General features: G+C 38.1%; 2 protein-coding genes across 9 annotated transcripts in view; one reads left to right on the plus strand and one right to left on the minus strand.

Moving 5' to 3' along the window:
- Window positions 1-233: 233 nt before the first annotated feature.
- On the minus strand, window positions 234-15,586 carry atg4c (autophagy related 4C, cysteine peptidase). Its single transcript, XM_052140529.1, is given in 11 exon segments — window positions 234-1,768; window positions 3,757-3,876; window positions 4,423-4,499; window positions 5,189-5,267; window positions 5,485-5,651; window positions 5,735-5,753; window positions 7,318-7,499; window positions 12,206-12,439; window positions 12,579-12,662; window positions 12,839-13,004; window positions 15,520-15,586. Coding segments are annotated over 10 exon segments (1,200 nt in total). The 5' UTR covers window positions 12,915-13,004; window positions 15,520-15,586; the 3' UTR covers window positions 234-1,606.
- A 915-nt stretch (window positions 15,587-16,501) lies between these two features.
- The window catches only part of dock7 (dedicator of cytokinesis 7), an 83,145-nt gene continuing 71,969 nt past the window's right edge, over window positions 16,502-27,677 (plus strand). For all 8 annotated transcript variants that reach the window (XM_052140268.1, XM_052140269.1, XM_052140270.1 and 5 more), the window contains exon 1: window positions 16,502-16,593. In XM_052140268.1, the coding sequence (XP_051996228.1) occupies window positions 16,556-16,593 (38 nt within the window). In that variant the 5' untranslated portion in view covers window positions 16,502-16,555. The remainder of the gene's footprint in view (window positions 16,594-27,677) is intronic.

Consider the following 27,677-nt stretch of genomic DNA (forward strand, 5'->3'; position numbering starts at 1 on the left):
ATAGCACAAGCATTGCTCAAACGGAACAGATACAGAGGAATTAACCATGGCAACATTGAGTCCAATGAGGATATTTTCTTTCCTCTGGAAAATGGCGTAATTGCCAGATACAGATTTTTTTTTCCCACTTGGTTGAATGGGTTGCAGTTAGCAAGTGCAAGTAATTTTCATGAAGTTTTGCCCATTTGTTGGAGAAAATTGGTTAATAGATTCACAATAACTCAATAGCAGGTTTGCTGTTTATTAAAGAATGTAAGAATGTAGCTACACAAGAAAAAAACTTTCATGTTGGTAATTACAGTAAACTGAGTACTGCCTGTTCAACAATTAGATTTATTGTGCATTAATAATCAACAAATTATACAACTGAAATGTTCATTGTGCAAAATGGTTTTGGCAACTGGTACTAAAATACATTGTTTTATTCAAAGTTACTATAAAATCCATATTATTAAAACAGTATAATTACTAGGTCTGCATAAATAGCAGATAACAAAACTAGGTTAGTTACATACAATATGTGAACACTGTGTGCAAGAGCTAGTGTTACATTTCTGTTTAATGACACGTGCTGTGATTCCAAGGTGTTTCTAAAAACATTTTTAAGTTACTTATAACATCTGGAAATGAAAGCACAATATCTTCTTATATGTTAACAATTTTGCTGAAATAGTCCCTACAATTAAATAACGAATAAAAAAAAAAATTATAATAATAATTTAAAAAACAAATGTAATATAAATATTTATGCATTTGATTCATACTAATTCATGTCCTGCTTTTTACCATTTGTAAATAATAAAGTGATCCCTACGTAGACTTGAGGACTCAATGACTTTAATATTTCTTAAAATGCTGGCAGCAGAGAGGCCTATTTTAATCAAGCTGCCACTGCTAAATATAATTTCAACAGGTACCATGACATGTTAATTTAGGCTCTGTATGTTGTCTTAAGGGATACAGTGTTTTCTACTCCACACTGAAGGCACATTGTCCTTCCAGTCAACAAAACCCAAGTTAGTAATAATTAACCTTCATCTGATAAATCACAATATTATGTGTACCTTTTAAAAAAGGAAAATACATCTATAATTTGATTCATTATTAAAAAAATAAGTTAGATTTACCCAGAGAGAAATGATGTGATTCTAGTTGAAAACTTGTTGTTGAATTACAAAATGCATGTATAAGCACTGAAATATTTGCAGTAAATGGATCCAAACTTCCATATAGTATTGTGTGAGAGAGGCTATGAGCTGTGATCTGTGAAGGGTTATGGAGCATTCCAGTGTCTAGACTTTAAACAAAACATCTACATTAACTTTTGCTTTCAAACACATATAGACCAGCCAAATACGGGATATTACAGCTCTAAATGTGACACCAATATTGATACATAGCTTCACTCAAGTGTTCCAACTTTGTGAAGCTAGTGCATGCACCACAACAAGTCTTTTAATTTGGCCTTTTCTGAAATGACATGCATGACCAAGGTGGCACAGGGCCCTATATTTTAGGTCCACAGTGTTGTATCAAGAAAGATCCAGATTTACAATTGTAGTCCTGATTTGTGGTGTATCACTTGGGCTTGGTTTAAAGCTTTCTCTCAGAGCAGAACAAAGCCTCCAGATGTCACCCCGGCTTTCCTTGTGTCCCTGACGAACGGCCATTCTCTCTTTTCTACAGAAACGGAAAGCTCATAATCCTTCACATGTCCTTTCATAAAGGTGAATGCAGGATATTTCTCTTTCGATGAAGGCTACAATATCTGCCATACAAAAACAGTTGGATACAAACCCAACTTAAAATGTGGATTTCAAATCATAAATTAAATTATTATTTAAATAAATCACAAAACATCTCACTCATTATAAAAGAATGACAAAGGAATATACAACATTTTCCCCAAACAGTAGTCTATACAGGATGAAGTGACCAAGTATAACAAGTATAATTACACAGTTAAATGCTGCCACCTGCTGACAGAAATCTAAAACAACTGCCTTGTTACAGCTTAAGGTAAATTGAGAAATTGGCTCAGTTATAGCAAAAGAAAATATTTAACACTTAACATGTCTTCATAAATCAAAACAACAAATATGGAACACAAGTTTTATTAAAAGCAGTGCATTCATTGCAAATATGGTTTTGGATGTACAGTTGAAATCAGAAGTTTACATACACTTAGGTTGAAGTCATTAAAACTAATTTTTTAACCTAACCACTCCACAGATTTAATTTTAGCAAAAAATATTTTTGGCAAGTTGCTTAGGACATCTACTTTGTGCATGACATAATTTTCCCAACAATTGTTTCCAGACAGATTGTTTTACTTTTAATTGACTCATGATTCCAGTGGGTCAGACGTTTACATATATAGAAGTTAATTGTGCCTTTAAGCAGATTTGAACATTCCAGAAAATTAAGTCAAGCCTTTAGACAATTAGCTTCTGATAGGAGGTGCACTCAATTGGAGGTGCACCTGAGGATGTATTTTAAGGCCTACCTTCAAACTCAGTGCCTCTTTGCTTGACATCATGGGAAAATCAAAAGAAAAAATGTTTGGACCTCCACAAGTCTGGTTCATCCTTGGGAGCAATTTCCAAATGCCTGAAGGTACCACGCTCATCTGTATAAACAATATTACACAAGTATAAACACCATAGGACCACGCGGCCATCATACTGCTCAGGAAGGAGACACATTTCGTCTCATAAAGATCAGCGTAGTTTGGTGCAAAAAGTGCAAATCAAACCCAGAACAACAGCAACAAACTTTGTGAAGATGCTGGAGGAAACAGGTAGACAAGTATCTATATCCACAGTAAAATAAGTCCTATATCGACATAACCTGAAAGGCTGCTTAGCAAGGAAGAAGCCACTGCTCCAAAACAGTCATTAAAAGCCAGACTACAGTTTTCAAGTGCACATGGGGGCAAATATCTTACTTTTTAGAGAAATGTCCTCTGGTCTAATGAAACAAATCCTGAACTGTTTGGCTATAATGACCATTGTTATGTTTGGAGGAAAAAGGGTGAGGCTTGCAAGATGAAGAACACCATCCCAACCGTGAAGCATGGGGGTGGCAGGATCATGTTGTGGGGGTGCTTTGCTGCAGGAGGGACTTGTGCACTTCATAAAATAGATGGCATCATGAGGAAAGAAAATGATGTGGATATTTTGAAGCAAAATCTCAAGACATCAACCAAGAAGTTAAAGCTCGATTGCAATTCATGGGTTTTCCATATGAACAATAACCCCAAGGATATCTCCAAAGTTGTGGCAAAATGTCTTAAGGACAACAAAGTCAAGGTATTGGAGTGGCCATCACAAAGCTCTGACCTCAATCCGCTAGAAAATATGGGCAGAACTGAAAAAGATTGTGAGAGCAAGGAGGCCTACAAACCTGACACAGATACACCAGTTCAGTCTGGAGGAATGGGCCAAAATTCCAGCCACATATTGTGAGAATCTTGTGGAAGGCTACCCAAAATGTTTGACCCAAGTTAAACAATTTGAAGGCAAAGCTACCAAATACTAAAAGTGTATGTAAACTTCTGACCCGCTGGGAATGCGATGAAAGGAATAAAAACTGAAATAAATCATTCTCTCAACTATTATTCTGACATTTCACATTTTTAAAATAAAGTAGTAATGCTAACTGACCCAAGACAGGTAATGTTTTCTATGGTTAAATGTCAGAAATGTATTTAGCTAAGGTGTATGTAAACTTCTGACTTCAACTGTATTTACCTACCTTTGACAGTTCGTTGCTAATTCTTTCATAGTGTTCGACGTTTTTTGAGTAGAATCCAATTGTACAGCTTGGGTCCATTTTATTGAAAGCCATTTTCTTCGGTGATGGGCAATGATAAGACTTTAACCAAGCAAAATGATCAAACATTTCCATTAAAATGGAATCAAAAGAAGCCATTTGTAATCCATGTACACAACTAAAGCATTACAAATGTCCATTCTTAATATCTATTTACAGTGTAATAAGTGTGTAATACAGATCAGAGCAGTTCTGTTCAAAATGAGTACTTTGTATTCGTGCCAAAAAATCCAATTTTAAAGGCTTCAATTTTTGACATATGGTTTTAGACAAATATTTGATTCTGCCTGAGATCTGAATGGCTTAGACAACTGAGAAAAAAGTATGGCACAATATTTCTGTCTTTTGTCAGGCCCCTTCTTAGAGCTCACAAAAATAAGCGTAAAAATAAGTTATGATGCTGAAATGTAAAATTGTTGGAGCTATATAAAATATGTTGGCGCTCATACAAAGTACAGAACAACGAGCAACTCTCTAGTGTTCAGTAATTGAGTGCAGAGGACTACTTTCATATTCATACCCTTAAGTACAGAAACTATTAAATTTACATCACTGTGCGGGAGTCAGCTTTTTGTAATTCCACATTACCTGCAGAGGGAAATCGCTTGTGCTGACATCCACAAAAGACTGACAGTAATGAGGGTCCATGTAAATCAAGCTGTCATCTGCAAGGACAAAACAAAAGACAAGTTATTCAAAAAAACACAGTGATTATTTTAATGCATATCCTTGCCCTATTTCTATGCAGAGCAGCTCAAAGTCACCCACCTCAGTTGGGCTTCTAACAATCAAACTCAAGTATTTTTTTCTTAGTCCTTCTTAAACTTGGATGGATTAAACTCAGTAAAATCAAATCCAGTTGTACAAGCACATTTGTTATGCCACAAAGGGAGCTGTCATTTAATTTTGGTGTGGAGAAATTACTTTTATAAACATGCAATTATATGACATAATTTGCATATGATAAATGCATGCAGCAGGCTGAGCCGGCAAGGAGAATGTATTGCTTGTCATTTAGACATCATCGTGGAGTGTATTTCAAATTGCTAAAATGTAAATAGGTAAATATTGACTACCAATATGTACAACTGAAGGTTTCCACTGGCTGCTGAAGGTGATGGAGAGTGGGGCCACTGGATAGCTCTGAAATCAATGCAAGTTGTTTATGGAAATGTAGAATGCCTGCTACTTGGGATATCCTTGCATGATGAATGGTGTAGCATTTTTATGGGTTTGGGAAAAATAAAATAAGATTCCCTGATGGTGCTGGCCTTCTATGTGTATGCATTGATTTACTTTGTCTATTTTTTAACCATCACAGAGTATTTAAAAGACTTCTGAATAAAAGACTAACCTTGAAATCCGACAAAATAGTAGGCCTGTTTAGGCTTTCCACCAATGATGCCGATACAGTACTCTACGTTTAATATGCTCTGGGAGAAAGAGAGCAGTTAAGATCACTGTTTTAGGTCAACCGCCACATCTTTAACAAATATTTCTCTCTTTGTCATCATATGGTCTGTTTTCGACAGAAAAAATAGAAAATATACATTAAGATAAAAAAACACATTTTTTTTTTTTTTTATATTTAACAAAATGAGGATTTTGTGTTTTTAGAGCAGTTCTAGACAAAAAATAAAAAAGTCTCACCTTGACAAAACTGAAGTATTCTAGGTTGATTTTCTCTCCACCCAGTCTCACGGGAATAAGGATGATGACAGCCCTACTATCAGGAGCAACTCCAGTATTGAGTCCATGAGGATCACTGTGGCTGTCCATCTGGCCTGAATGGCTATCAATAACATCATCACTGTACACTGCAGACAATCAATAACAGAGGTCAAAACCGGGTCATTTGTCTCTCTCACTGTCAAGTGATACAAAAAGAGTTCACACTAACTGTGATCTTTTAACTCCAACTATAAAATGATTCAGCTACAATTATTATAAGTTATCTTACGTAAAATTCAATTTTGTTTGTTGGTTTGGTATTGAAGAAAAAGAAAAGAAAAAAAAAATCTCACTCTAAAAAAACTAATCCAAGAACTTTAAAAGAGATATTAATGGGTATTGACCCTTAAACCTTTTTTTGTGTCCAGATCTATTAAGTTGTAAAAACATGCAATTCACACAAAACAATTACTTGAATACACCTATACTATTATGAACAGGTTTTCAATTTCTGAGTTCAAAGTCATTTTAATAGTTATCATGGGCCTTAAAGTAAACAAATAAATGAAACGTTACAACCATCCGGAGACATTAAAAAAAAAGTATTAATTCGTAAGAAAAAAATGTTCAACCAGCATTTTGGAATTATCTTCTATTACTAAAGTATTTCTAAAAAAAACATGTTGTTGTAATGTGACAAGAAAACCATAAAACAAAGAAGACCCAATTAGATCCTCATGAATGTGTGTGAAGTTTTTGATATTTTTGTTAATATACAGACTTGGTCAGGATCAAATGTAGTAACCCTAAGGAAACCTCTTGATATTAGTGACTTGATATTTGTAAAACTATTTTTACCTAGCAAAATATGCTTCAAAACAGTTTTTGAAATAAGTTGTGTACAGTCAAATGTATTAAAGTTGCAAAGAAAGTAATTTTAAATGAAGAGTTCACCTAAAAATTAAAATTCTCTCATAATTTACTAATTCTCATGCCATCACATATATGTATGACTTTCTTTTGCAGAACACAAACAAAGATTTTTTAGAAGATTATTTCAGGTCTATACAATGCATGTGAATGGTGGCCAGAACTCTGAAGGTCCAAATATCACATAAAGCCATGATAAAAGTTTAATCAATGTTTTTTGAAGCGATCCAATCAGCTATAAATCTTGACCGCAGTCTCCTTGGAGATTGTGATTTAAAGCTCGTAATTGAAGCAATGGCAAGATGTACAGTGAAAAGGAGTAACATTTTGGACTGTTCTCACCCTAAACTGATTGTAATGCTTCAGAGACATTGATTAAAATTAATTAAGACATTGATTAAGAGTCAAATGGATTACTTTTATGTTGGCTTTATGTGATATCTGGACCTTCTGAGTTCTGGCCACCATTCACTTGCATTGTGAGGAACCCAAGAGCTGAGATATTCTTCTAAAAACCTTTCTTTCTTCTACAGAATACAAATAAAGACATACACATCTGGGATGGCATTAGGGTGAGAAAATGATGAGATAATTTTCTTTTTTGGGTGAACTATCCCTTTAATACTTTGTACTTGACACCAGTAGACATTTTTTATATATATATATATATATATATATATATATAAAATTGTTTTGCAGAAAATACTATAAACATTTTTAACCAATATGAACACAATATTAAATTTCTATGAACTCAATACATGTTTCTCATTTTTTTGAACTGAGACAACCTCATTTGTCAACAAAAATCTTTTCCTCCAAACAACTTTCAACAGTAAACATTACTTAAATAATCTCATTCTTAGCAAACAAATATCATGCCTTTTTCAGGTAGGAGTCAGCCTTCTCAGCTCCTCCATGAGCAGGGCAGAGAGGCTGGGTGACCTGTGCTCTTTCTCCCTGAACAGAGGCCTCTAATGTAGCCACCAGTTTCCGTGCTGCACTGTTGGTCCATGTCTCTGTATCCAGGGGCTCCAAGGTCAGTGCCTCTGCCCAGGTCCAGTCTGGTGACAAAGAATTTTAAAGATTTATGACCATATACGGTACAGTACTGTGCAAAAGTCTTAAGCTCATAAGATGTTTCACAAAAGCATTTGTCTTAAGATGGCTATTTATATCTTCAGCTTTAGTGTGTCAATAGGAAATATAAATGTTAGACACACAAACATTACTTTTGCAAATAGAAATGATTAGAATAGAAGAACAGAGAGCCCTGCAACAAATGTCATGGCCCTCACAGAGCCCCCCACTGAACATTGTGTCAGTCTGAGATTACATAAAGAGACAGAAGCAAATGAGACAGCCTAAATAGATGAATTGTGGTGAATTTTCCAAAAAACTTGGAACATCCTATCTGCCAACAACCAAGAAAAACTGTGTCCAGATGTACTTAGGAGAATTGGTGCTGTTTTAAAGGAAAAGGTGTTCACACCAAATATTGATTTAGCTTTTTTTTTTATGTTTACTGGACTTTGTATGATATTAAGTGAAAACATTCAAACAATTTATTTTTGAAGACATCCTTCCTCACTATGCAACAGTAATATAAATATATATACATTTTATATATCTATAAAATTAACAATCCATGGTTTATTTGATCAGAGACGATCCGACAGATTTAAAATGACATGTAATTCAAGAAAAAGCTGCAACCTTGTCTCATAGAATCAACACTACTTTATATACATTTTTGCTAACCGACTTTTATGTGCCATTTTTCGCTGCAGTTTCCTGGTCAAATGAACACTAGAGGCATAACAACAACTGTGCATTTTATTAATTGTCACACAAATCACAAGTACAATTGCTGGTTATGTCTTTATAAAAACTTTTTTTTTACCACTATACTATACCACTATGCTATGTTATATCAGAACACTTTTACTTTAACGCATGATTAGAAAAACCCATACATTTTAAAACTTGTATCACAGACCCACCTACATATACACACATATTCCTACACTATTAGATTGCTTGTTAGCTCACTTGATTGAGCATTGGATTTTGGACTCAACGACCATGGATTGCGTCCAGCCAAAGACGCACAAAAGTAAAAGTGGCATATAAGTGATACGAAGTGACACGGTTACTTCAGTAAATGTGTGTTTTTTTATTAATTTCACATTTGCATTTTAAAACAACATCAGTTAAGATTAGGGGTAGTTAAGGTTAAGGATGTCAGTTTTGTAAAACTAATTTATCTTTCAGACAATATTGGTTAGGTTTAGGGTAGAGCCCGACCAATATGGGATTCAGAACTGCCTTAATTCTACGTGGCATTGATTCAACAAGGTGCTGAAAGCATTCTTTAGAAATGTTGGCCCATATTGATAGGATAGCATCTTGCAGTTGATGGAGATTTGTGGGATGCACATCCAGGGCACGAAGCTCCCGTTCCACCACATCCCAAAGATGCTCTATTGGGTTGAGATCTGGTGACTGTGGGGGCCATTTTAGTACAGTGAACTCATTGTCATGTTCAAGAAACCAATTTGAAATGATTCGAGCTTTGTGACATGGTGCATTATCCTGCTGGAAGTAGCCATCAGAGGATGGGTACATGGTGGCCATAAAGGGATGGACATGGTCAGAAACAATGCTCAGGTAGGCCGTGGCATTTAAACGATGCCCAATTGGCACTAAGGGGCCTAAAGTGTACCAAGAAAACATCCCCCACACCATTACACCACCACCACGCATGATGGATCCATGTTCTCCTTCTGTTTACGCCAAATTCTGACTCTACCATCTGAATGTCTCAACAGAAATCGAGACTCATCAGACCAGGCAACATTTTTCCAGTCTTCAACTGTCCAATTTTGGTGAGCTCTTGCAAATTGTAGCCTCTTTTTCCTATTTGTAGTGGAGATGAGTGGTACCCGGTGGGGTCTTCTGCTGTTGTAGCCCATCCGCCTCAAGGTTGTGCGTGTTGTGGCTTCACAAATGCTTTGCTGCATACCTCAGTTGTAACGAGTGGTTATTTCAGGCAAAGTTGCTCTTCTATCAGCTTGAATCAGCCGGCCCATTCTCCTCTGACCTCTAGCATCAACAAGGCATTTTCGCCCACAGGACTGCCGCATACTGGATGTTTTTCCCTTATCACACCATTCTTTGTAAACCCTAGAAATGGTTGTGCGTGAAAATCCCAGTAACTGAGCAGATTGTGAAATACTCAGACCGGCCCGTCTGGCACCAACAACCATGCCACGCTCAAAATTGCTTAAATCACCTTTCTTTCCCATTCTGACATTCAGTTTGGAGTTCAGGAGTTTGTCTTGACCAGGACACACCACTAAATGCATTGAAGCAACTGCCATGTGATTGGTTGATTAGATAATTGAACTAATGAGAAATTGAACAGGTGTTCCTAATAATCCTTTAGATGAGTGTATTTCATATATGTTGAAATTTGACACAGGGCGACGTATCCTGAAAATGGCACAGTTCGATCGGTTTCATGCTGAAGAACTGTTTAAAAATAAGTTTTTTCTATCTCTCGTAAATGTAAATGAGTGTAAATGCCAACACCATAATGTATGTTGAAATGTATGTCATGAAAAACATGAGCTCATTGATGTCATTAAATGAATATTTTTTATTCCATCAGCTACTCCTGGTCGGAGTCTGCCTTAAATATTTGGTTTATAAGAAGGGTTACATCCTACCTAAGTTTAATGGTGCAATGCTAAAAATTTTACAAGTGCGTAAATTGTGACTTAGTGCCCATTTGCGCCACAACTAGGCTAAGTTGTAACATATGTATAGCTGGTGCAACCAGCCCCAGTATGTTTAGTATCAGTAAAATACTGACTATTTTAATACTGCCAGTCAATTATTGGCAGATTGTAAAACAAGAAGCATTTACACCTGCCGAGACAAGAGTAAAACAGCGGCAGCGGTGTTACACCATATTCTGCTATACAAGTTCAGTGGAAACTTTCAACGGTGGAAAACCAGACTTTTAAATATTACATTTTATAAATGTAATGACTGGAATTGTTCAGTTGAAGGGGGTACCAAACTGTGAATCCTTAACAAAACAGTTTGGTGAATACATGTTTACAAATCAGGGCTGGATTGGTAATCTGGCATACTATTAAACCTCCATCTAAAATTCACATTAAAAACCTCATCTGATTACAACCTCATTTTGCTCGGTTTTGTGTCCCCGCTGGACATTTCACTTGGAAATTGGAAAGCAATTAAATTTCATGAGACCAGGCTGAACACAATCATTCAAAATGCACTGCAGCTTTGTGTTTGGATAAGCAAAGTTATCACATTTGTAAATGGGGCACTACTGTTACTTGATGAATTTATGGTTTTACTACCAGTAACAGCCATTTAGCTTCAAAAGTTATGAAGGGTTAGGAAATTTTCTGATAATGTTAAGATATTTTTTAAATCTTGTCAGTTGGCAATAATTTAACCGATCACACTTCAAATGTTCAAAAAACATGTTTGAGGTTAGTTTGTGCACAATATCTTTGTGCTTTAAAGGACTAACGCATATGCATATTTCTTGAGAGGTCTGTATAGTTTTGCTTATATAGTTTAAAATCAGCTTTAATTATGCACACACCAATTAGTTAAAATCTTAATTTGTTAATGAGCTCAAACATTACAGTATATTCAGTGCACTAAGAAATACTGGAACAGATGTATTTTAGAAGACCTGAAAGTTTGCCCTAAATTTCTCTGAGCTACTTCCCAGACGTATTTAAAATGGACTTTTAATGAAGCAGTGGGGCTAGTGCTCTACGAACGAAAGTTCAATTACAATATTCAATGAAGTACGTATTTCACTTTTACAACATTTTATCCTCGCAAACAGGGTGGGTGTCTGAAATGGTGGGGGCAGGAGTGCCGAGGGTCATAAAGGTGCTGGCCTGGCTGTGGGGTCCTTAGGTAATGACTTTGGAAAGTGTCAAGGCCTGTTATTGGCCAATAAGTATGTTTTATTAGCCATTTGCCTCTTTATAGACAGATATTTCTATAATGACATTTCATTATAGACATGGGCACTGGATGACGCTTCAATGTTGTTTTTGAATGATGGTATTAAATTGGCAAATGCCAGGGTCCATTCACCTTACTGCAAAAAACTGCCCTCAGTCAATCATGAGAACTCATTCTTTAGAAAGTGACAACCTATGATACTGAAATAGCCAACCTCTGCAATGGAAAAATTAAAACAGGATTATACTTTCAGTCTCTCAATGTCTTCATGGATTACCGGCCCACATGACTCCACATGCCGAAGTGTCCTTGGGCAAGAAACTGATCCCCAAGTTGCTCCCAATGGCAGGCTAGTGCCTTGCATGGCAGCTCTGCCATCGTTGGTGTGTGTGTGTGTGTGTGTGTGGGAATGGGTGAATGAGTCACAATGTAAAGCACTTTGAAAACCGCTAAGGTTAAAAAAAGGGCTATATAAGTGCAGACCATTTACCATTCATGTGCACAGCCAAAAAAATCATTCATCCCCTTCAGTTCCAAAACTGTGGCACAATACATTTAAGAAACAAACACCTCCTAATTTCCAATAACCCTGGTATATACCTCCTAATTACCAATAACCCTGGTTATTCATAACATTCTATAAATCTCCAACATGTTTTTTCATTTGATTTGACCTATTATAAATTACCCCCGCAATCTACACAGAAAAGGTGAAAAAAGTGGGTCAAAATTCAATCAATCTCACCTCTACCCAAGATGTGAAGCAAGAGACCCTGGGCTAATATCATCTGCCCTGCCCGAAGTGTACAACCCCACCCACAGTCTGAAGTGAGGGTGGAGCCAGGAAGGGCGGGAAATTCTTCTCGATAGGTCAGCCACACTCGTGAGGTGAAATCCCTTCGAAATCCATCAACGTTGCCCATGACAACATTGTCGTCTAATGCATCAGCAGTACAACTCTCCGTAGGGCTTTCGTCATCTGAGAACAACAGTTAAGAATATTGGTGTATGAGAACTTAAAACAGCAATGTTCATTTTAAAACAGCCTAAAGAAATGTAGTAAATGAAAACAGGTTATGCCATCAGAGCAAATTTTGTGTGTAAAATGACTCTCTTACCCACAGCCTTGAAATGGTAGCATTTCCCTAACAAGAAAACAGGAGAATTACGGCTGAATGCAGTTTTTGTTTTAAGAGCCCAACCTATAAGGATTAAACAAACATTCACGTTTATTGATGTGCAAGCATAACTGAACAAATTAAAGACAGGAATTTAGTGAGAAAAAAATTATAGAGATTTGCAGTGTTAAAGACTTATCAGATGAAAGAAAAACTAACATCCTAACAGTGACACACATGCGAGATATGTCATTACATACTGTATTTCACATTGTGCCATGCTGACATGAACTTGGACTTCAGCTTCTCCACCTCGTCAGTCCCTTTAGTATCCATTCCATCAGCCACGGAGCAGAACCCATCTCAGCACAAATGCTGGAGTTTCTCCGAAGTGTTTTTAATATGACCAAAACAAGTTATATTCTCCTGGAAAGATGACATTAAAAGGAATATTCCGGGGTCAATACAGGTTAAGGTCAGTCTACAGCATTTTTGGCATAATGTTTATAAACTCAAAAAATTATTTTGACTCGTCCGTACTTTTCTTTGAAAAATACAAAATCGAGGTTACAGTGTGGCACTTACAATGGAAGTGAAAGGAGCCAATTATTGGAGGTTTAAAAAGGCAGAAATTTGAAACCAATAATTTTATCAAAGCACATTAATTCATCTGTTAAAACTAGGGCTGTCAATCGCTTAAAAATTTTAATCGAATGAATTACATGGTGTCCCGATTAATTAATCACGATTTATCGCATATACAAATATTTGCTGAGAAAGCCCCTCATAAAACAATAATTCAATATATAATGATTATACATATTTATATAATATATAATTATACATAGTTATCTTTAAATATTAATTTTAATTATCTATCTATCTATCTATATATATATATATATATATATAAAAAATATTCAGATAATTAAAATGCATTACATTCTTGTGGCAGAAGAGTTAATCATTGATAAGGACAAACAAAAAGCGGCTTTAGAATACAATGTATTGTTTACTACCATATTATTGAACATGAGTCAATCATTGGCATACAGTTCACAGCAATCCATTTCACAAGTGAATTTGTCAATCAGTTGGAGATTTATTATGAGTGCTTGTTTAAGAGCCCGTCAATCTACACCTGTGACAGACATTTTTTTTTTAATGCTTACAAAACTTTTAGAGCCAAGAGGTATATTAAAACAAACAACAACAAAAAGGAAAATAAATAAACAGTTTAAAAAATATATCATATTGTTTACATATTTCAATACACTTTACAGCTTTCTTGTTACTCAAATTGGAAATTGTTCATAGGTATTTCTGAACCTCTGAATTAAAAATGTAATCTAATGGTTTATATCCACCATACTTACATTTATGAATACTAAACTTTGCCAACAAAAGCAGAACATTAATCAAATAATATTCCTTATGAAGAGACATGTCATAGCAAAAACAAAACAAAAAAAAAAAGAATAAAACATTTTCAAAACAAAGTTGAAAGCTAGGAATAATATGATCTCTAACAATCTTGCAGAAATCAGACCAAAAACATGTCGATTAGGGACACAACTAAAATAAATGAAAAAAAAAAATTCCGCCTGCAGACAACAAAATGTACAGAATATATCGACATGACAATTAAATCTCTCTACAAGAAAATAATTTGTGCGGTAGTACTTATAAATAAGTTTGAAGGAAATTTCTTTGATTTTATTCGTGATTAAATATTTATGGGTAACTTCCAAATCTCATAGCGTCTCGGGTGTGTTGCATCATAATCATAAAATGTTTAGGTCACTGTGTCAAGGTAAATATAGTTTAATACTCAGATCTCTTAATTCACATTGAAGGAGCGCCAAGTGTTTTAAACTCAAGAATGTAACACAACTTTCTGTTGTTGCTGCTGAAGGTTGTTTTCTTCACCGTATAAACTGTGTGTTGCTCATACAGCTGAAATTTCACTTACTGCCCTCTGGAGTAAACAGGTGGTACTACAAGCTTGCATTTCTCAGGACTTTTCCTAATTATGGTTTACGTTAATTTTTTTAAGCGTTATTTTTTGTAAAATGTATCGCACTGAATGAACACATTAAATAGACAACCCTAGTTAAATCTCATGTATTATTTGAGCTTTAAAGTTGTTAAAATAATCATTTTACAGTCGTTTTATGGTTTAGGGTTTGTTTGTTTGTCATGGCAACAAAGTTGCAAAATCAGCAACAAATTTTCACATAAAAGGTATTTTAAAAGTGATTTTATCATACTAAAATCAGGTTAATACGCATATTGTTTATGTCTTTGTAACAAGGTGGGCTTAGCCTGGCCATGAGGGTGCACAGCCAGAGTGAGATAGAGGGGGCAGCAGACCCTGGTTCCAGAGAGAGACACAGGGTCATGCTGCATGTGTGTTTGTAAGTTTATGTTTTATGTTGTTTTAAGTTCATTTATATTATTAAACCGTTTTGTTGACTTTTCATCCAGTTCCTGCCTCCTCCTTGCCCGTCCTTTAACTGTTACGGTCTTGTAGCTATAATTTTGAAACAGTGAGTATTTTAACGTTTATGGAAAAGTCGAAGTCAGTTTGGTGGTCATCTGTTTTATGCCACAAATGCTGTTGATCGAGCTTAACTTGAATTGAACCCGGAATATTCCTTTAATTTGCTCACTCGCTTATTTTATTATTATCTTAAATCATTCGCGTTTTTAAGTGATAGATTAAACGTTTAAATAAAATGATATCTGCATTGGTCAGAATACAGTTACATTAGCACAAACATAAATACAGCTCAGTTTGTTGTTGGCTGACTAGCATGCTAATTAATCAGTAAACTTGATCACACTTCTAAACGTTACCTATAATAAACGGAAATGAAAACAAGCGGGAAATTCTTAGTAAAATAAACAAAACAAAACACATATGTAGTTTAAAACGTACCTGCTCACATATCTTATGTTGACAAACTAGCAGTTCACTTCTGTTTACATTTTGAGGAAGTGGCGATATCTTGCAGTCTCGCGGTATTTCAGAAATGTCCTGCTGGGCGGATTATGAGACGCATGTCTTGTTGAGATTTCGACTTTAGACAGATAACTTTTACTATTATGATACCATTGTGTCCCTAGTGGATTTTCTAGTAAAAATTGTTTTGGTCAATTAAAGACCGATTTAACGAAATAATAAATACAACGAAAATAGCATTTTGAATTTTTTAAGTATTATATTATTTTCTTTACATTTATAGGCAATCTTTTGTTTTTTTTAATAGTCACATTATTATTCATAAGCAGAAGCGTTAGGTGCCGCCACCCACTATCACATAACCATGATGTGATTTTAAGTAATGGAAATGCCAATGCCTCCAGATCCCATATGGTTTATGAAAGTGGAAACGGATGCATTTCACACTTGTGGCTACACTGATAATTTCCTGTAAAAGAGCCCTCTATTGTGCACACAGGATATGAATCACGTTGGGAAGACTCCAACCCACAATCCCAACTCCAAAAGACTGTAAAGTACTGTCTGAGTTCCCATAAAACGTTTGTGTTTCTAAAAATCACAATAACTGTAACAAAATAGAGAGAAATAACACTTTAAGCATATCAGCTTTTCACTATTTTAATAATAATGGCTGAAAATTAGCAGCAGTTGTTATGTGGATGAGCGACATTAGAGGCGTAGAAGATAATATGCGTTTATTTTTCAAGTTTTACGGTACGTTCTTCTTTCATGTGCGGTTGGGTCGTTTGTTTTTGCCGTACCCATATTCCGACACGTCCCGCCCCTTTCCTGCTCACCTGTTATGGTTACTACAGCTTTATGAACGACTTCTCAACCGTCCAATCACAGACGTCTTCTCTTGCCCATTATTTTCTCCTGCCGCAGGGGGCGGGACATGTCGGAATACGGGTGCGGACGGAACATCGCTGCTGGAGCGCTGGAGTTCTTCGAGCACAGAGCGGCCGCAGTCATGGCTGAGCGCCGCGCCTTTGCCCAGAAAATCAGCAGGTAAGAAAATCTTACACATTTAAAACCAAAACTTCATTTCGCTGATACATTTGTTCACCACGAGCCGTGCACTCATTCACTGTCTGCTGCCTGATGCAGTTGGCGAGTGTGCCAGTCCTTCCCAAATAAGGCCTAGGCGTTGAGTTAGCTGGAGCAGACGTTTAGGTATACGCTCTGTCTCAATACCTAGTGAGCTGCCTACCTAAACAGCATACTTGAGCGTCAAATGTGCTTTCAAAATGCTTCCGAGGTAGGTATCTCACTAGGTTTTGAGCTCCATCCTTTGGGATGCCGGAGCGACCCACCCTAAGCTGCAAAACAGCATTATGATGCCTTTGTGCCTCTGTGCATTAAAATTAGTCTTTGTCGTTGGATTAATAAGTAATAGATGCGACATTTGTTTAGTTAATGTGGAGATTTAATGATGCAGACGCATTGAATTGGGGGATTAATTAAAATGTAGTGTTTGGGGTTTGTGAGACTGGGGATTGACATACTGACACATCGGCATGATCATGAGATGTTGTGCGGTCAAGTCGCAGAGCGTGTATATAAATATATGCGTAATGCACTCTGGCTTTGGGTTTGAAGTACAAACATTATGATTGAGACTCAAGTGTCAAGATCCTTCTTGCATGCATTTATTGTTGCGTTTTGCAGCGATTATTGTGTCAGTTTTTTTTCTACCATTTCTGACTGAGATCCCAAGTTGTGTTAAATAGAATGCATGAATAAAACACAATCACTAATTTCTTTATCACATTTGATTTACTCTAATTTTGCCTAGTGGTCCATACTATGGTAAATAGAGCCATGTGTTATAATTGACTCATAATTGACTAGTTACTGTAAGTCTCATAAATAGAAAACAAAGTATCTTTTTTTAAATGGAGATTTTTTTTTTAGGATGTGAAGTCATCCTAAAAGATCTCATATGGATCTAAAAAAGGAAATGACCTTTTAGGCTCCCCTGTGGTTGGCATGCTCTTGGCATTTCCCAGATGCTTAAGAAGAATGCCTTTGCCCTGTTGTTTTGTCAGTAATGTTTAACAGGATGATTACATCAGTAAATTAGAGATTTAGTGGCACCTGCTGCAATGATTCTCTCGCTATTTGGTACAAAACCAAATAGAAAAATGTGCTGATTGAGATGTGCTCAAGGAAATAGCAAGCTGTTTTGTTTTATGCATAGAGGTTCAAGACAGTAGAGCTGATAACACAGGACTTGATACAGAGTGCCACATACAAGTCAATTTCAAAGGGTTGTGCATAAAGTTAATTTCTGTTTTCACAGTCAAAGCACAACTGAAAGCTGTATTGAATATGCAACTAAAATTTCCCCCTCCTTTTTTTCATATCATATTTGAAAGTTCTTGTAAGTCACAGAAATTGTTTCTCACAGCTCTGTTTACTTAACTGAACATCAGTGAGAGACATTTTCAGAGGAGATGTGAAGAATGCATTGAAAGTCGTGGTGGTTACTAGTGCCTTGGCAAACAACACGTCTGTAGTCTAATCGTCTGCTAGCTCTTCAGGAATGTCCAGCATAAATAAAGGTTTCTCCAGAATCAGCAAGGGCACTATGGGTGTGTTGTTGTTTCAATATACATAATCCTACAATGATTAGAGGAGTATTCTGATTTTAGTTTTTTCCACAGCATTTTTCACCGAACGTCCATGTTGCCCCTTTGTGTTGTCCAAATCAGCACATTCTGATAATGCTGTAAATTAATGTTTTGGTGAGCTTTCCTAGCCTGACTGCACAACAGGGTTCTCGAGTTTGTTTTTGTCAACTTATTTGACTATTCCTGCTAGACATAGACTAAGTGCAAGTCCTAACACCTTATGAAATGTTTTTTATTTTTTATCCAAATTCTGTCTTATTAAAAAAAAGTTTTTTGCCAAATTTATGTTTTTTCATTAAATTTTTTTATGAACTTCAAATTAAGTGATTCTAAAATACTGATCCTCATAGCACAGTCCTAAACAAAACAGTGTTGTCATGTCAAATAAAGTGCAGTACAAAAGATAAATAAAACAGTTATTATATAGTGCAGATCCCTCTTGTTCCGCCAAAACAGCGCTAGAGGTCGACCGATATGGGTTTTTTCAGGCCGATGCCGATCTTTTGAAATCCAGGCCGGCCGATTAATGCTGCCGATTTATTTTGGCCGATATGTGCTGGTTTTTAACCTCTTATTTGAACCTTTTATTTGGAAGATAAAATGTAACACAAATAATTACTTAAGATAGACAAAATTTCTCAACAAATGCATTTATTGAACACTTGACCAATCTGCACTTGTACACTTAAATTAAAAATGTATAATGAAAAAACATATTGTATGAATAATGTATAACAAATATATTAAACAAAGCAGGTGTTACGAACTGCTCCGAGACACGAAGGTTGAGATCCAAATGCAGCTTTAATTAAGGGGCAATCCAGACTACAATCCAATATTAAGAGCATCCAAGAGAAGCACAGGCATAACTAGGGATGGGTATCCTTAAGGTTTTAATGGTATTACTACTCTTACTGATACTGCTTATTGATCCGGTACTTTAACGGTATTCTTAACGGTGTATATATATATATATATGACAATTACACAAAGATAAACGTTATATAGGCACAGTGATTTAATTTCAGGAAGGTCTACTAAAATTACTGTTCAGGTGTGGTCTAAAAAGAAATCTAATAAAGTAATCAATTGTAAAATAACACTGCATAGTTTATCATAGATAGATTAATGCTTATTAATGCAGAAGTTATTCATTCAAGAGCTGTAAGTAATTTTCTCTTTGCCTTTTGTTGTTTGATTCACAGTAATGGCTCAATCGTCAGCATGTTTATTAGACTGCTTCCCCTTTAAGACCAAGTCTAATAGGCTCCTGATGCACCCTATTTCCATAACTACGTCCATTTAAGACATAAACTGTGTTTAAGTGAATCTCCAAGCCGGTCGTTTTGACATATTTTTGTGTATAGTTGATCGTTTAGACGCGCACCTGAAACCCAAAGTAGCTTGTCTCGTTGCGGTGCGTTTCGGAGCACGTGCCGCCTTAGGAACGGTATCTCTTGCGCTCTTTTTTTATTATTAAACGCGTCCCGCAATTAAGCAACAGTAGCTAGACTGCATTTTACAACAATCACCGATCGTGCTGATTCTGACGTTAAGTTTGAGTTTTAGGGAGAAATGTCAGTGCACCGCTGTGAATGGAAGGAAGTTGTGCTAGACAGAATGCGGCTTATGTATAAATATTCATTTTATAATCTTTGGAAGGCGAAATCTAAAATAAAATCAGACTAATATCACAGATCTAAAGTGTAAACAGGCTATGTTTGAATGTTTAGTTCTGTCACTCATTAAGCAGGGCTCGTGTTGTGCTTGCTGAGGCACCGCGTGAGAGATCTCTCTCGCTCTCTCTCTCTCTCTCTCTCTCTCTCTCTCTCTCTCTCTCTCTCTCTCTCTGACTGCGAATAGCTAAATTGCATCACAGACAAATGGTTTCATATTATTATACATCGAAATGGCTGGCGAGATAAAATAACTTTCTCTTTACAGCAATAATAAATGTATTTTCTTAATTTCTCCAGTACCGACAGCAGAACTGATAACCTCCGAGCTTACCAAAGCCAGTCCTTCAATAGCCTATAGTGCGTTGGTATCTTTTTTATTACATATTTCTCTGCATTGAGTGACAACCCTCTCAAATATAAGACACAAAAACAGAACAAATAAAAGTCTCAGATTCACTGTCTGTAATTGCAAAATTCTTGCTTACTTATTGTGACATGATAGCAACCCTTCTGCTGTCATAATGCAACTTCAACTACGCTATCAATATCCAAAGTAGCGTTTGTCGCATTTTCTTGAAGTTGGCAGTAACATATCAAAAGTTTTTAATTAAATATAAACAAGTGTAATCCTTACTGTTTTCTCCAAGGAACTTAGCTCCTTCCTTAGGCACTGGATGAGGTCTGCTCACTCTGCTGGAAAATGACTCTAGGGGCAGCGTGCGTCGAACACGTGTTCCACAACAACACTAGGCTGCCCACAGATGTGCCTTCCTAATAATCGGCTTGATATACTTGGATATTGGCCGATTATGTTAAAAAATGCAAAAAATCGGTTAATTAGTCGACCTCTAAACAGCGCCAACCTGCATCTCAGAATAGCATTCTGAGCATAGGTTAAATTGGTCCGTTACAGTCCAGAACGGCGTTCCGTCACCTTCGATTCCAAAAAGTAAGAAAAAAATGCTTGTTTGTCAATCCATCCCATTTATTTTATTCTCCAATGGGGCTTTGTTTGATCCCCTTGATACATTCCGTTTCTATTTAGCAAGTGTACATGTTCAAAAGTATTATTTCCCTTACGACTTCAGTCCACTTGAAATTGCGTTTACTAACGCATATGGGAGTGCCTTCATGCACAACCTATTTGAAACCTTTCTACAATAACGGCAATATTCTTATATTGGCTATGGTGTTTGAGCCCCGCCTGTTTTGGCGCGAAACTGACCACTCGTTTCTGCGCAAACTGACCACTATAAAACAGGTGCACAGACACCATTTCCTCAGAATTTCTTCCTTCAAGACAGCGATTACCTCTTGTCTCGAAGCCCTCTACCTTCGCCTTCGATACACAGCAGTCAGCGGACAGAATCCTCACGGCAGCGAGAAGACTCTCCGCTCCCCTGCAGTGCTCTGGCGAACATCACTCCACCTCGCTGCTGTGAGCGGACCTCAGCATCCTGATTCTCTGCAGCACGTCGGCAGGTGTAGAGTATCCTTTTAAAGTAAAATTGTACTTGTGTGGTATAAATATAAGTTATATAAATCTATATTTCTATTTATATATCTAGAAGAGCCACTTATGTGTTCGGGTCTTTTTCAAGATGTCGTTCCGTAAGTGTTCCTTGTGCGAGAGACACATCCCACTGTCAGACAAGCATGAGAGCTGCATTTTCTGTCTAGGTCGCACCCACACAGAGTCAGCTCTCATGGAGACAGACTGTCCTCACTGTGAGGACTTGAATCTCAAGTTGCTTCGCTCATGAATCGACCTTGTTCTGAGGGACAATTCAGCCTCTTGCGCCCTCCCACCCGCTTCTTCTCGGTTCACACGAGGGGGCATGGCAGGGCCGCGAGGTCGAGCAGGATGAACTTGAGGCCCCACGAGCCCCTCAATCTCCACGAAGCACGTATATCCCCATATGCTATGTGCAAGATGAGCTCCGGCCCTCTGAAAGGAGCTTGTAGCCTCGTCTCATTTGGTGGATCTGATGCTGGGGATGATGACGATGTCATGTCTCTCGCCGCATAAGGCAAATGGTCAGTGGATGAAGATGCCGCCAGCAAGGGCGAGGAACGTGCACGCGCCACGGACAGGGAGATGCTCCGTGTCCTTACAAGGGCAGTCAAAGAGCTTCACCCTGACTGGTATTCCCCTGAACAGTCTCGCCTTGATGAATGGTTCCAGCAGTTCGGACGGCGTCAAACGGCAGCATCCTGCAGAATTCTTCCCCAAATTCATAACGAACTATTCAAGTTCTGGCACACGATCTTAAATGGCGTGCTCGCACAGTGACGCCATCCTCTTTATATGTGGATAATGGGAAAGAGAACGGTTATGTCCAGTTACCCTCTGTGGAGGAGGCAGTAGGGGCAAACCTCTGCCCAGCGAGTAACATGTACATCCTTCCAAACCGTGTCGGCAAATGTCCTCATTGGCAGGAAAAGCTTACTCAGCAGCAGAACAAGCTGTATCAGCACTGCACACAATGGCGGTACTCCAGGGCAGAAATGAGTGATAAGGAAATAGCCACTCTTTTGGATGCTCTAATGTCTCAAGCCGGCCTTTTGGCGGCTTTATGAATAAGTTTGCTGAGCGACAATTGGCTGTTACTGCCGCAAACAGAGGCTTTTGTTATGCCAGCACAGTTTTACTGCTTCAGCCATTTTACAGTGTCCAGCTCTGTTCAAACTGGGGAGAACATTTCCACTGAAACTTGTCTCAGAAAGCATTGGGATTTGTGGCGGCGGCATCCATCATTCCATTAGGTCTCTTGCACATGAGACCTCTTCAGTGCTGGCTGAAGTGGCGTGTGCTGCGACGTGCTTAGCGCCAATGATGCATGAGCATCACTATATCCAGCCGCTGTTCAGCACCACTGACATCTCCACCTGCATTTTACCAGCGAGGTGTCGCAATGGGCCAAGTGTCACGTAGTGCCTAAAGCCATCGGCTGTATTTCTAGCCTTAAAGGCTTTTCAGGCAGAAATATCAAACTGTCATGTCCTGGTTCGCTCAGACAACATGACAGTTGTGGCATATATAAACCGCCAAGGCGGAATTCAGGAGATTTCACCCTCAAACTATATTGAGGATTTTGGAAATATCTGGCAAAGCAGAAATCAATCTATTTGCCTCAGTGGAGAATACCCACTGTCCCCTCTGGTACTCGAAGTCCCAAGTTGTCAGGCAGAAAGTGGTGACCACTAATGCTTCCAACACATGTTGGGGGGGGCAGTGTGCAATGGACGCCCAACTTTTGGCACCTGGACAGGTGCGAGGAGGGCGTGGCACATCAGCGCTGTAATTCTAGGCTTAAAGGCTTTTCAAGTGAGCTGTCATGTCCTGGTTTGCTCTGTCAACATGACAGTTGTGGTATATATAAACAGCCAAGGCGGAATTCATTCACCACCACTGTTGAGAATGACAAGTCACCCCCTCCTATGAAGCTAGCATCATCTCTCCCTGGGAGTGACATGTCCCAGGCTGCCTGAATTACGGTGCGAGTCTACTGTCACTTTAAGGGGTGATACCGGGCAAATGAAGACTCCTCAATAGAATAGAATCCTCAAACTGTACTGAAGATTTGGGAAATATTCGGCAAAGCAGAAATCAATCTATTTGCCTCAGTGGAGACTTCGAATATCAGAGGGTACAGTGGGCATTACCCTCTGATATTCGAAGTCCCAAGCCCCGCTGGGAAGGGATGCAATGGCACACAAATGGCTGGTGAAAAACAAATATTCTTTTCCTCCGGTATGCCTGATCCACTCTGCCATATACAAAATCTCAGAGGACAAGGAAACAGTTCTATTAGTTTCACCGAAATGGCCAACCAGCTATGTTTTCCGGAAATTATGGAGATGCTGTACAGCTCACCATGGAGGGATCTCCTCTCTTCGGCGCAAGGAACAATCTGGCATCCCCAGCTGTGGAACCTGCATGTGTCGCCCCTGAATGGTGCGCACTACACGCACCAGAACTGACATGTTCAGTCATGAAAACCATTTTACAAACCAGAGGACCGTCCACTAGACGCCTCTACGCACTAAAATCGAAGGTTTTCACTGATTGGTGTCTCTCACACAGCAAGGACCCAGTAAACTGCCCCATATATGAAATTTTTATATTTCTTCAAAAGCGATTAGACGCAGGACTCACCCAGTCAACGCTCAAAGTGTATGTGTCAACTATATCTGCGTATCACGCACATGAAACTGGCACCTCTGTAGGCAAGTATGATTGAGTCATAAAGTTACTTAAAGGAGCAAGACGATTAAACCCACCTCGGCAGGCTACAGTACCGACTTGGGACTTAACTTTAGTCCTAAAAGCTCTCGCAGGGCCCCCTTCGAGCCTATTGACTCTGTTGATTTGCGTATGCTCTCTATTTAGACTGCACTACTGCTGGCTCTGGCCTCAGAAAAATAGGTTGAGACCTACATGCATTATCAGCCAACAATTCATGTCTGGAGCCACTGTCAAACCCAGGAAAGACTATGTACCCAAGGTCCTGACCACACCCTTCAAAGCGCAGGTGGTTCACTTTCAGGCCTTCTTCCCTCCTCCATTTAATTCAGATGAGGAACAATCATTGCATTTGTTATGCCCTTTGTGGGCGCTACATACATATGTTGAGCATACTTGCCGGTTCAGACTGTCTGATCAGCTCTTTATATGCTATGGAGGATGCACAAAAGGAATGTCCATCTTGAAGCAAAGACTAGACTTGCCCAATTGGTGTTAAAGCACACTCAACTATAGGCATGCCTCCTCTTGGGCATGGATGAATGGTGTGTAAGAAGACAAGACATATGTTTTGCATCCGGATGGTCCTCTCAAAACACGTTCACAAGGTTTTACAACCTAGACGTAATGTCTTTTTCTTCACAAGTCCTCTCTGTTTAGAGCATTTGCTATTCATTAGCTATATACACTCACCTAAAGGATTACTAGGAACACCTTACTAATACTGTGTTTGACCCCCTTTCGCCTTCAGAACTGCCTTAATTCTACGTGACATTGATTCAACAAGGTGCTGAAAGCATTCTTTAGAAATGTTGGCCCATATTGATAGGATAGCATCTTGCAGTTGATGGAGATTTGTGGGATGCACATCCAGGGCACGAAGCTCCCGTTCCACCACATCCCAAAGATGCTCTATTGGGTTGAGATCTGGTGACTGTGGGGGCCATTTTAGTACAGTGAACTCATTGTCATGTTCAAGAAACCAATTTGAAATGATTCGAGCTTTGTGACATGGTGCATTATCCTGCTGGAAGTAGCCATCAGAGGATGGGTACATGGTGGCCATAAAGGGATGGACATGGTCAGAAACAATGCTCAGGTAGGCCATGGCATTTAAACAATGCCCAATTGGCACTAAGGGGCCTAAAGTGTGCCAAGAAAACATCCCCCACACCATTACACCACCACCACCAGCCTGCACAGTGGTAACAAGGCATGATGGATCCATGTTCTCATTCTGTTTACGCCAAATTCTGACTCTACCATCTGAATGTCTCAACAGAAATCGAGACTCATCAGACCAGGCAACATTTTTCCAGTCTTCAACTGTCCAATTTTGGTGAGCTCTTGCAAATTGTAGCCTCTTTTTCCTATTTGTAGTGGAGATGAGTGGTACCCGGTGGGGTCTTCTGCTGTTGTAACCCATCCGCCTCAAGGTTGTGCGTGTTGTGGCTTCACAAATGCTTTGCTGCATACCTCGGTTGTAACGAGTGTTTATTTCAGGCAAAGTTGCTCTTCTATCAGCTTGAATCAGCCGGCCCATTCTCCTCTGACCTCTAGCATCAACAAGGCATTTTCACCCACAGGACTGCCGCATACTGGATGTTTTTCCCTTTTCACACCATTCTTTGTAAACCCTAGACATGGTTGTGCGTGAAAATCCCAGTAACTGAGCAGATTGTGAAATACTCAGACCGGCCCTTCTAGCACCAACAACCATGCCATGCTCAAAATTGCTTAAATCACCTTTCTTATCCATTCTGACATTCAGTTTGGAGTTCAGGAGATTGTCTTGACCAGGACCACACCCCTAAATGCATTGAAGCAACTGCCATGTGATTGGTTGATTAGATAATTGCATTAATGAGAAATTGAACAGGTGTTCCTAATAATCCTTTAGGTGAGTGTGTGTGTGTGTGTGTGTGTGATATATATATATATATATATATATATATATATATATATATATATATATATATATATATATATATACACACACACTTATGCCCCGTTTTTAAGTATGGGCTCCGCATCATTTACACAACCGCCTGCATTCATGTGGCAGCAGTGCAGTGCATAAAATCATCAGATATGGGTCAGGAGCTTCAGTTAATGTTCACATCAACAATCAGAATGCAAAAATGTGATCTCAGTGATTTTGTCCGTGGCATGATTGTTGGTGCCAGATGGGCTGTTTTGAGTATTTCTGTAACTGCTGATCACCTGGGATTTTCACACACAACAGTCTCTAGAATTTACTCTGAATGGTGCAACAAAAAAACATCCAGTGAGGGGTAGTTCTGTGGATGGAATTGCTTTGTTGATGAGAGAGGTCAACAGAGAATGGTCAGACTGGTCCCAACTGACAAAGTCTACGGTAATTCAGATAACTGCTCTGTACAATTGTGGCGAGAGGAATAGCATCTCAGAATGCTATTCTGAGATGTGGTTTGTGCTGTTTTGGCAGCTTGAAGGGGAGTTACACAATATTAGGCAGGTGGTTTTTATGTTGTGGCTTATTGGTTTAATTTAAGCCAGTTTTATAAGATGATTCCCAACCTAGGGCAAGAAGGTAACTTGTCCCAGCTGTCATCTGATTTTTATAAAATTTATAAAATACATGTGGTATCATACTACTAAACCAAAATTTCCATGTAATTCTGTATTTTTACAATTAAGTTAAATAATTACATATTTGATAATGATAGACAAATCATCAAAACATTATACATATTTAGACATCACACAGGGGATCGACATCACACGATTTTAGGGTTCCCCCACCTCCGATATCCCAATTTAACCCCTGATTCTGAGATGCTATTCTTCTTATCACAATTGTACAGAGCAGTTATCTGAGTTAACATAGACATTGTCAGTTCAAACCAGTCTGGCCATTCTCTGTTGACCTCTCTCATCAACAAGGCATTTTTGGATGTTTTTAGTTTTTGACACCATTCAGAGTAAATTCTAGAGACTGTTGTGCATGCAAATCCCAGGAGATCAGCAGTTACATACTCAAACAACCTGTCTTGCACCAACAAACATCCATGTGATTATCTAATCAGCCTAACATGTGGCAGCAGTGCAGTGCATAAAATCATGCAGATATGGGTCAGGAGCTTCAGTTAATGTTCACATCAACCATCAGAATGGGGGACAACGTTTATCTCAGTGATTTGGACAATGGAATGTTTGTTGGTGCCAGATGGATATATATATATATATATATATATATATATATATATATATACAGGTGACCAAAAGTTTGGAATAATGTACAGATTTAGCTGTTTCAGAAGGAAATTGGTACTTTAACCAAAGTGGCATTCAAAATCTGTACATTATTTAAAATGTTTGCCTGCCAGAGTGTGTGTATATATATATATATATATATATATATATATATATATATAGACACACACACACATTTTCTGTATGCATAGAATACCTGGAAGACTAACTAAATTTGCCAAAATATTATACAGCAGAGCGCACATTGTAGGATACTGTATGCCACAATACGCTCAACTT

This window comes from Xyrauchen texanus, chromosome 13 (assembly GCF_025860055.1).
Source record: "Xyrauchen texanus isolate HMW12.3.18 chromosome 13, RBS_HiC_50CHRs, whole genome shotgun sequence".
Lineage (NCBI taxonomy): Eukaryota > Metazoa > Chordata > Actinopteri > Cypriniformes > Catostomidae > Xyrauchen > Xyrauchen texanus.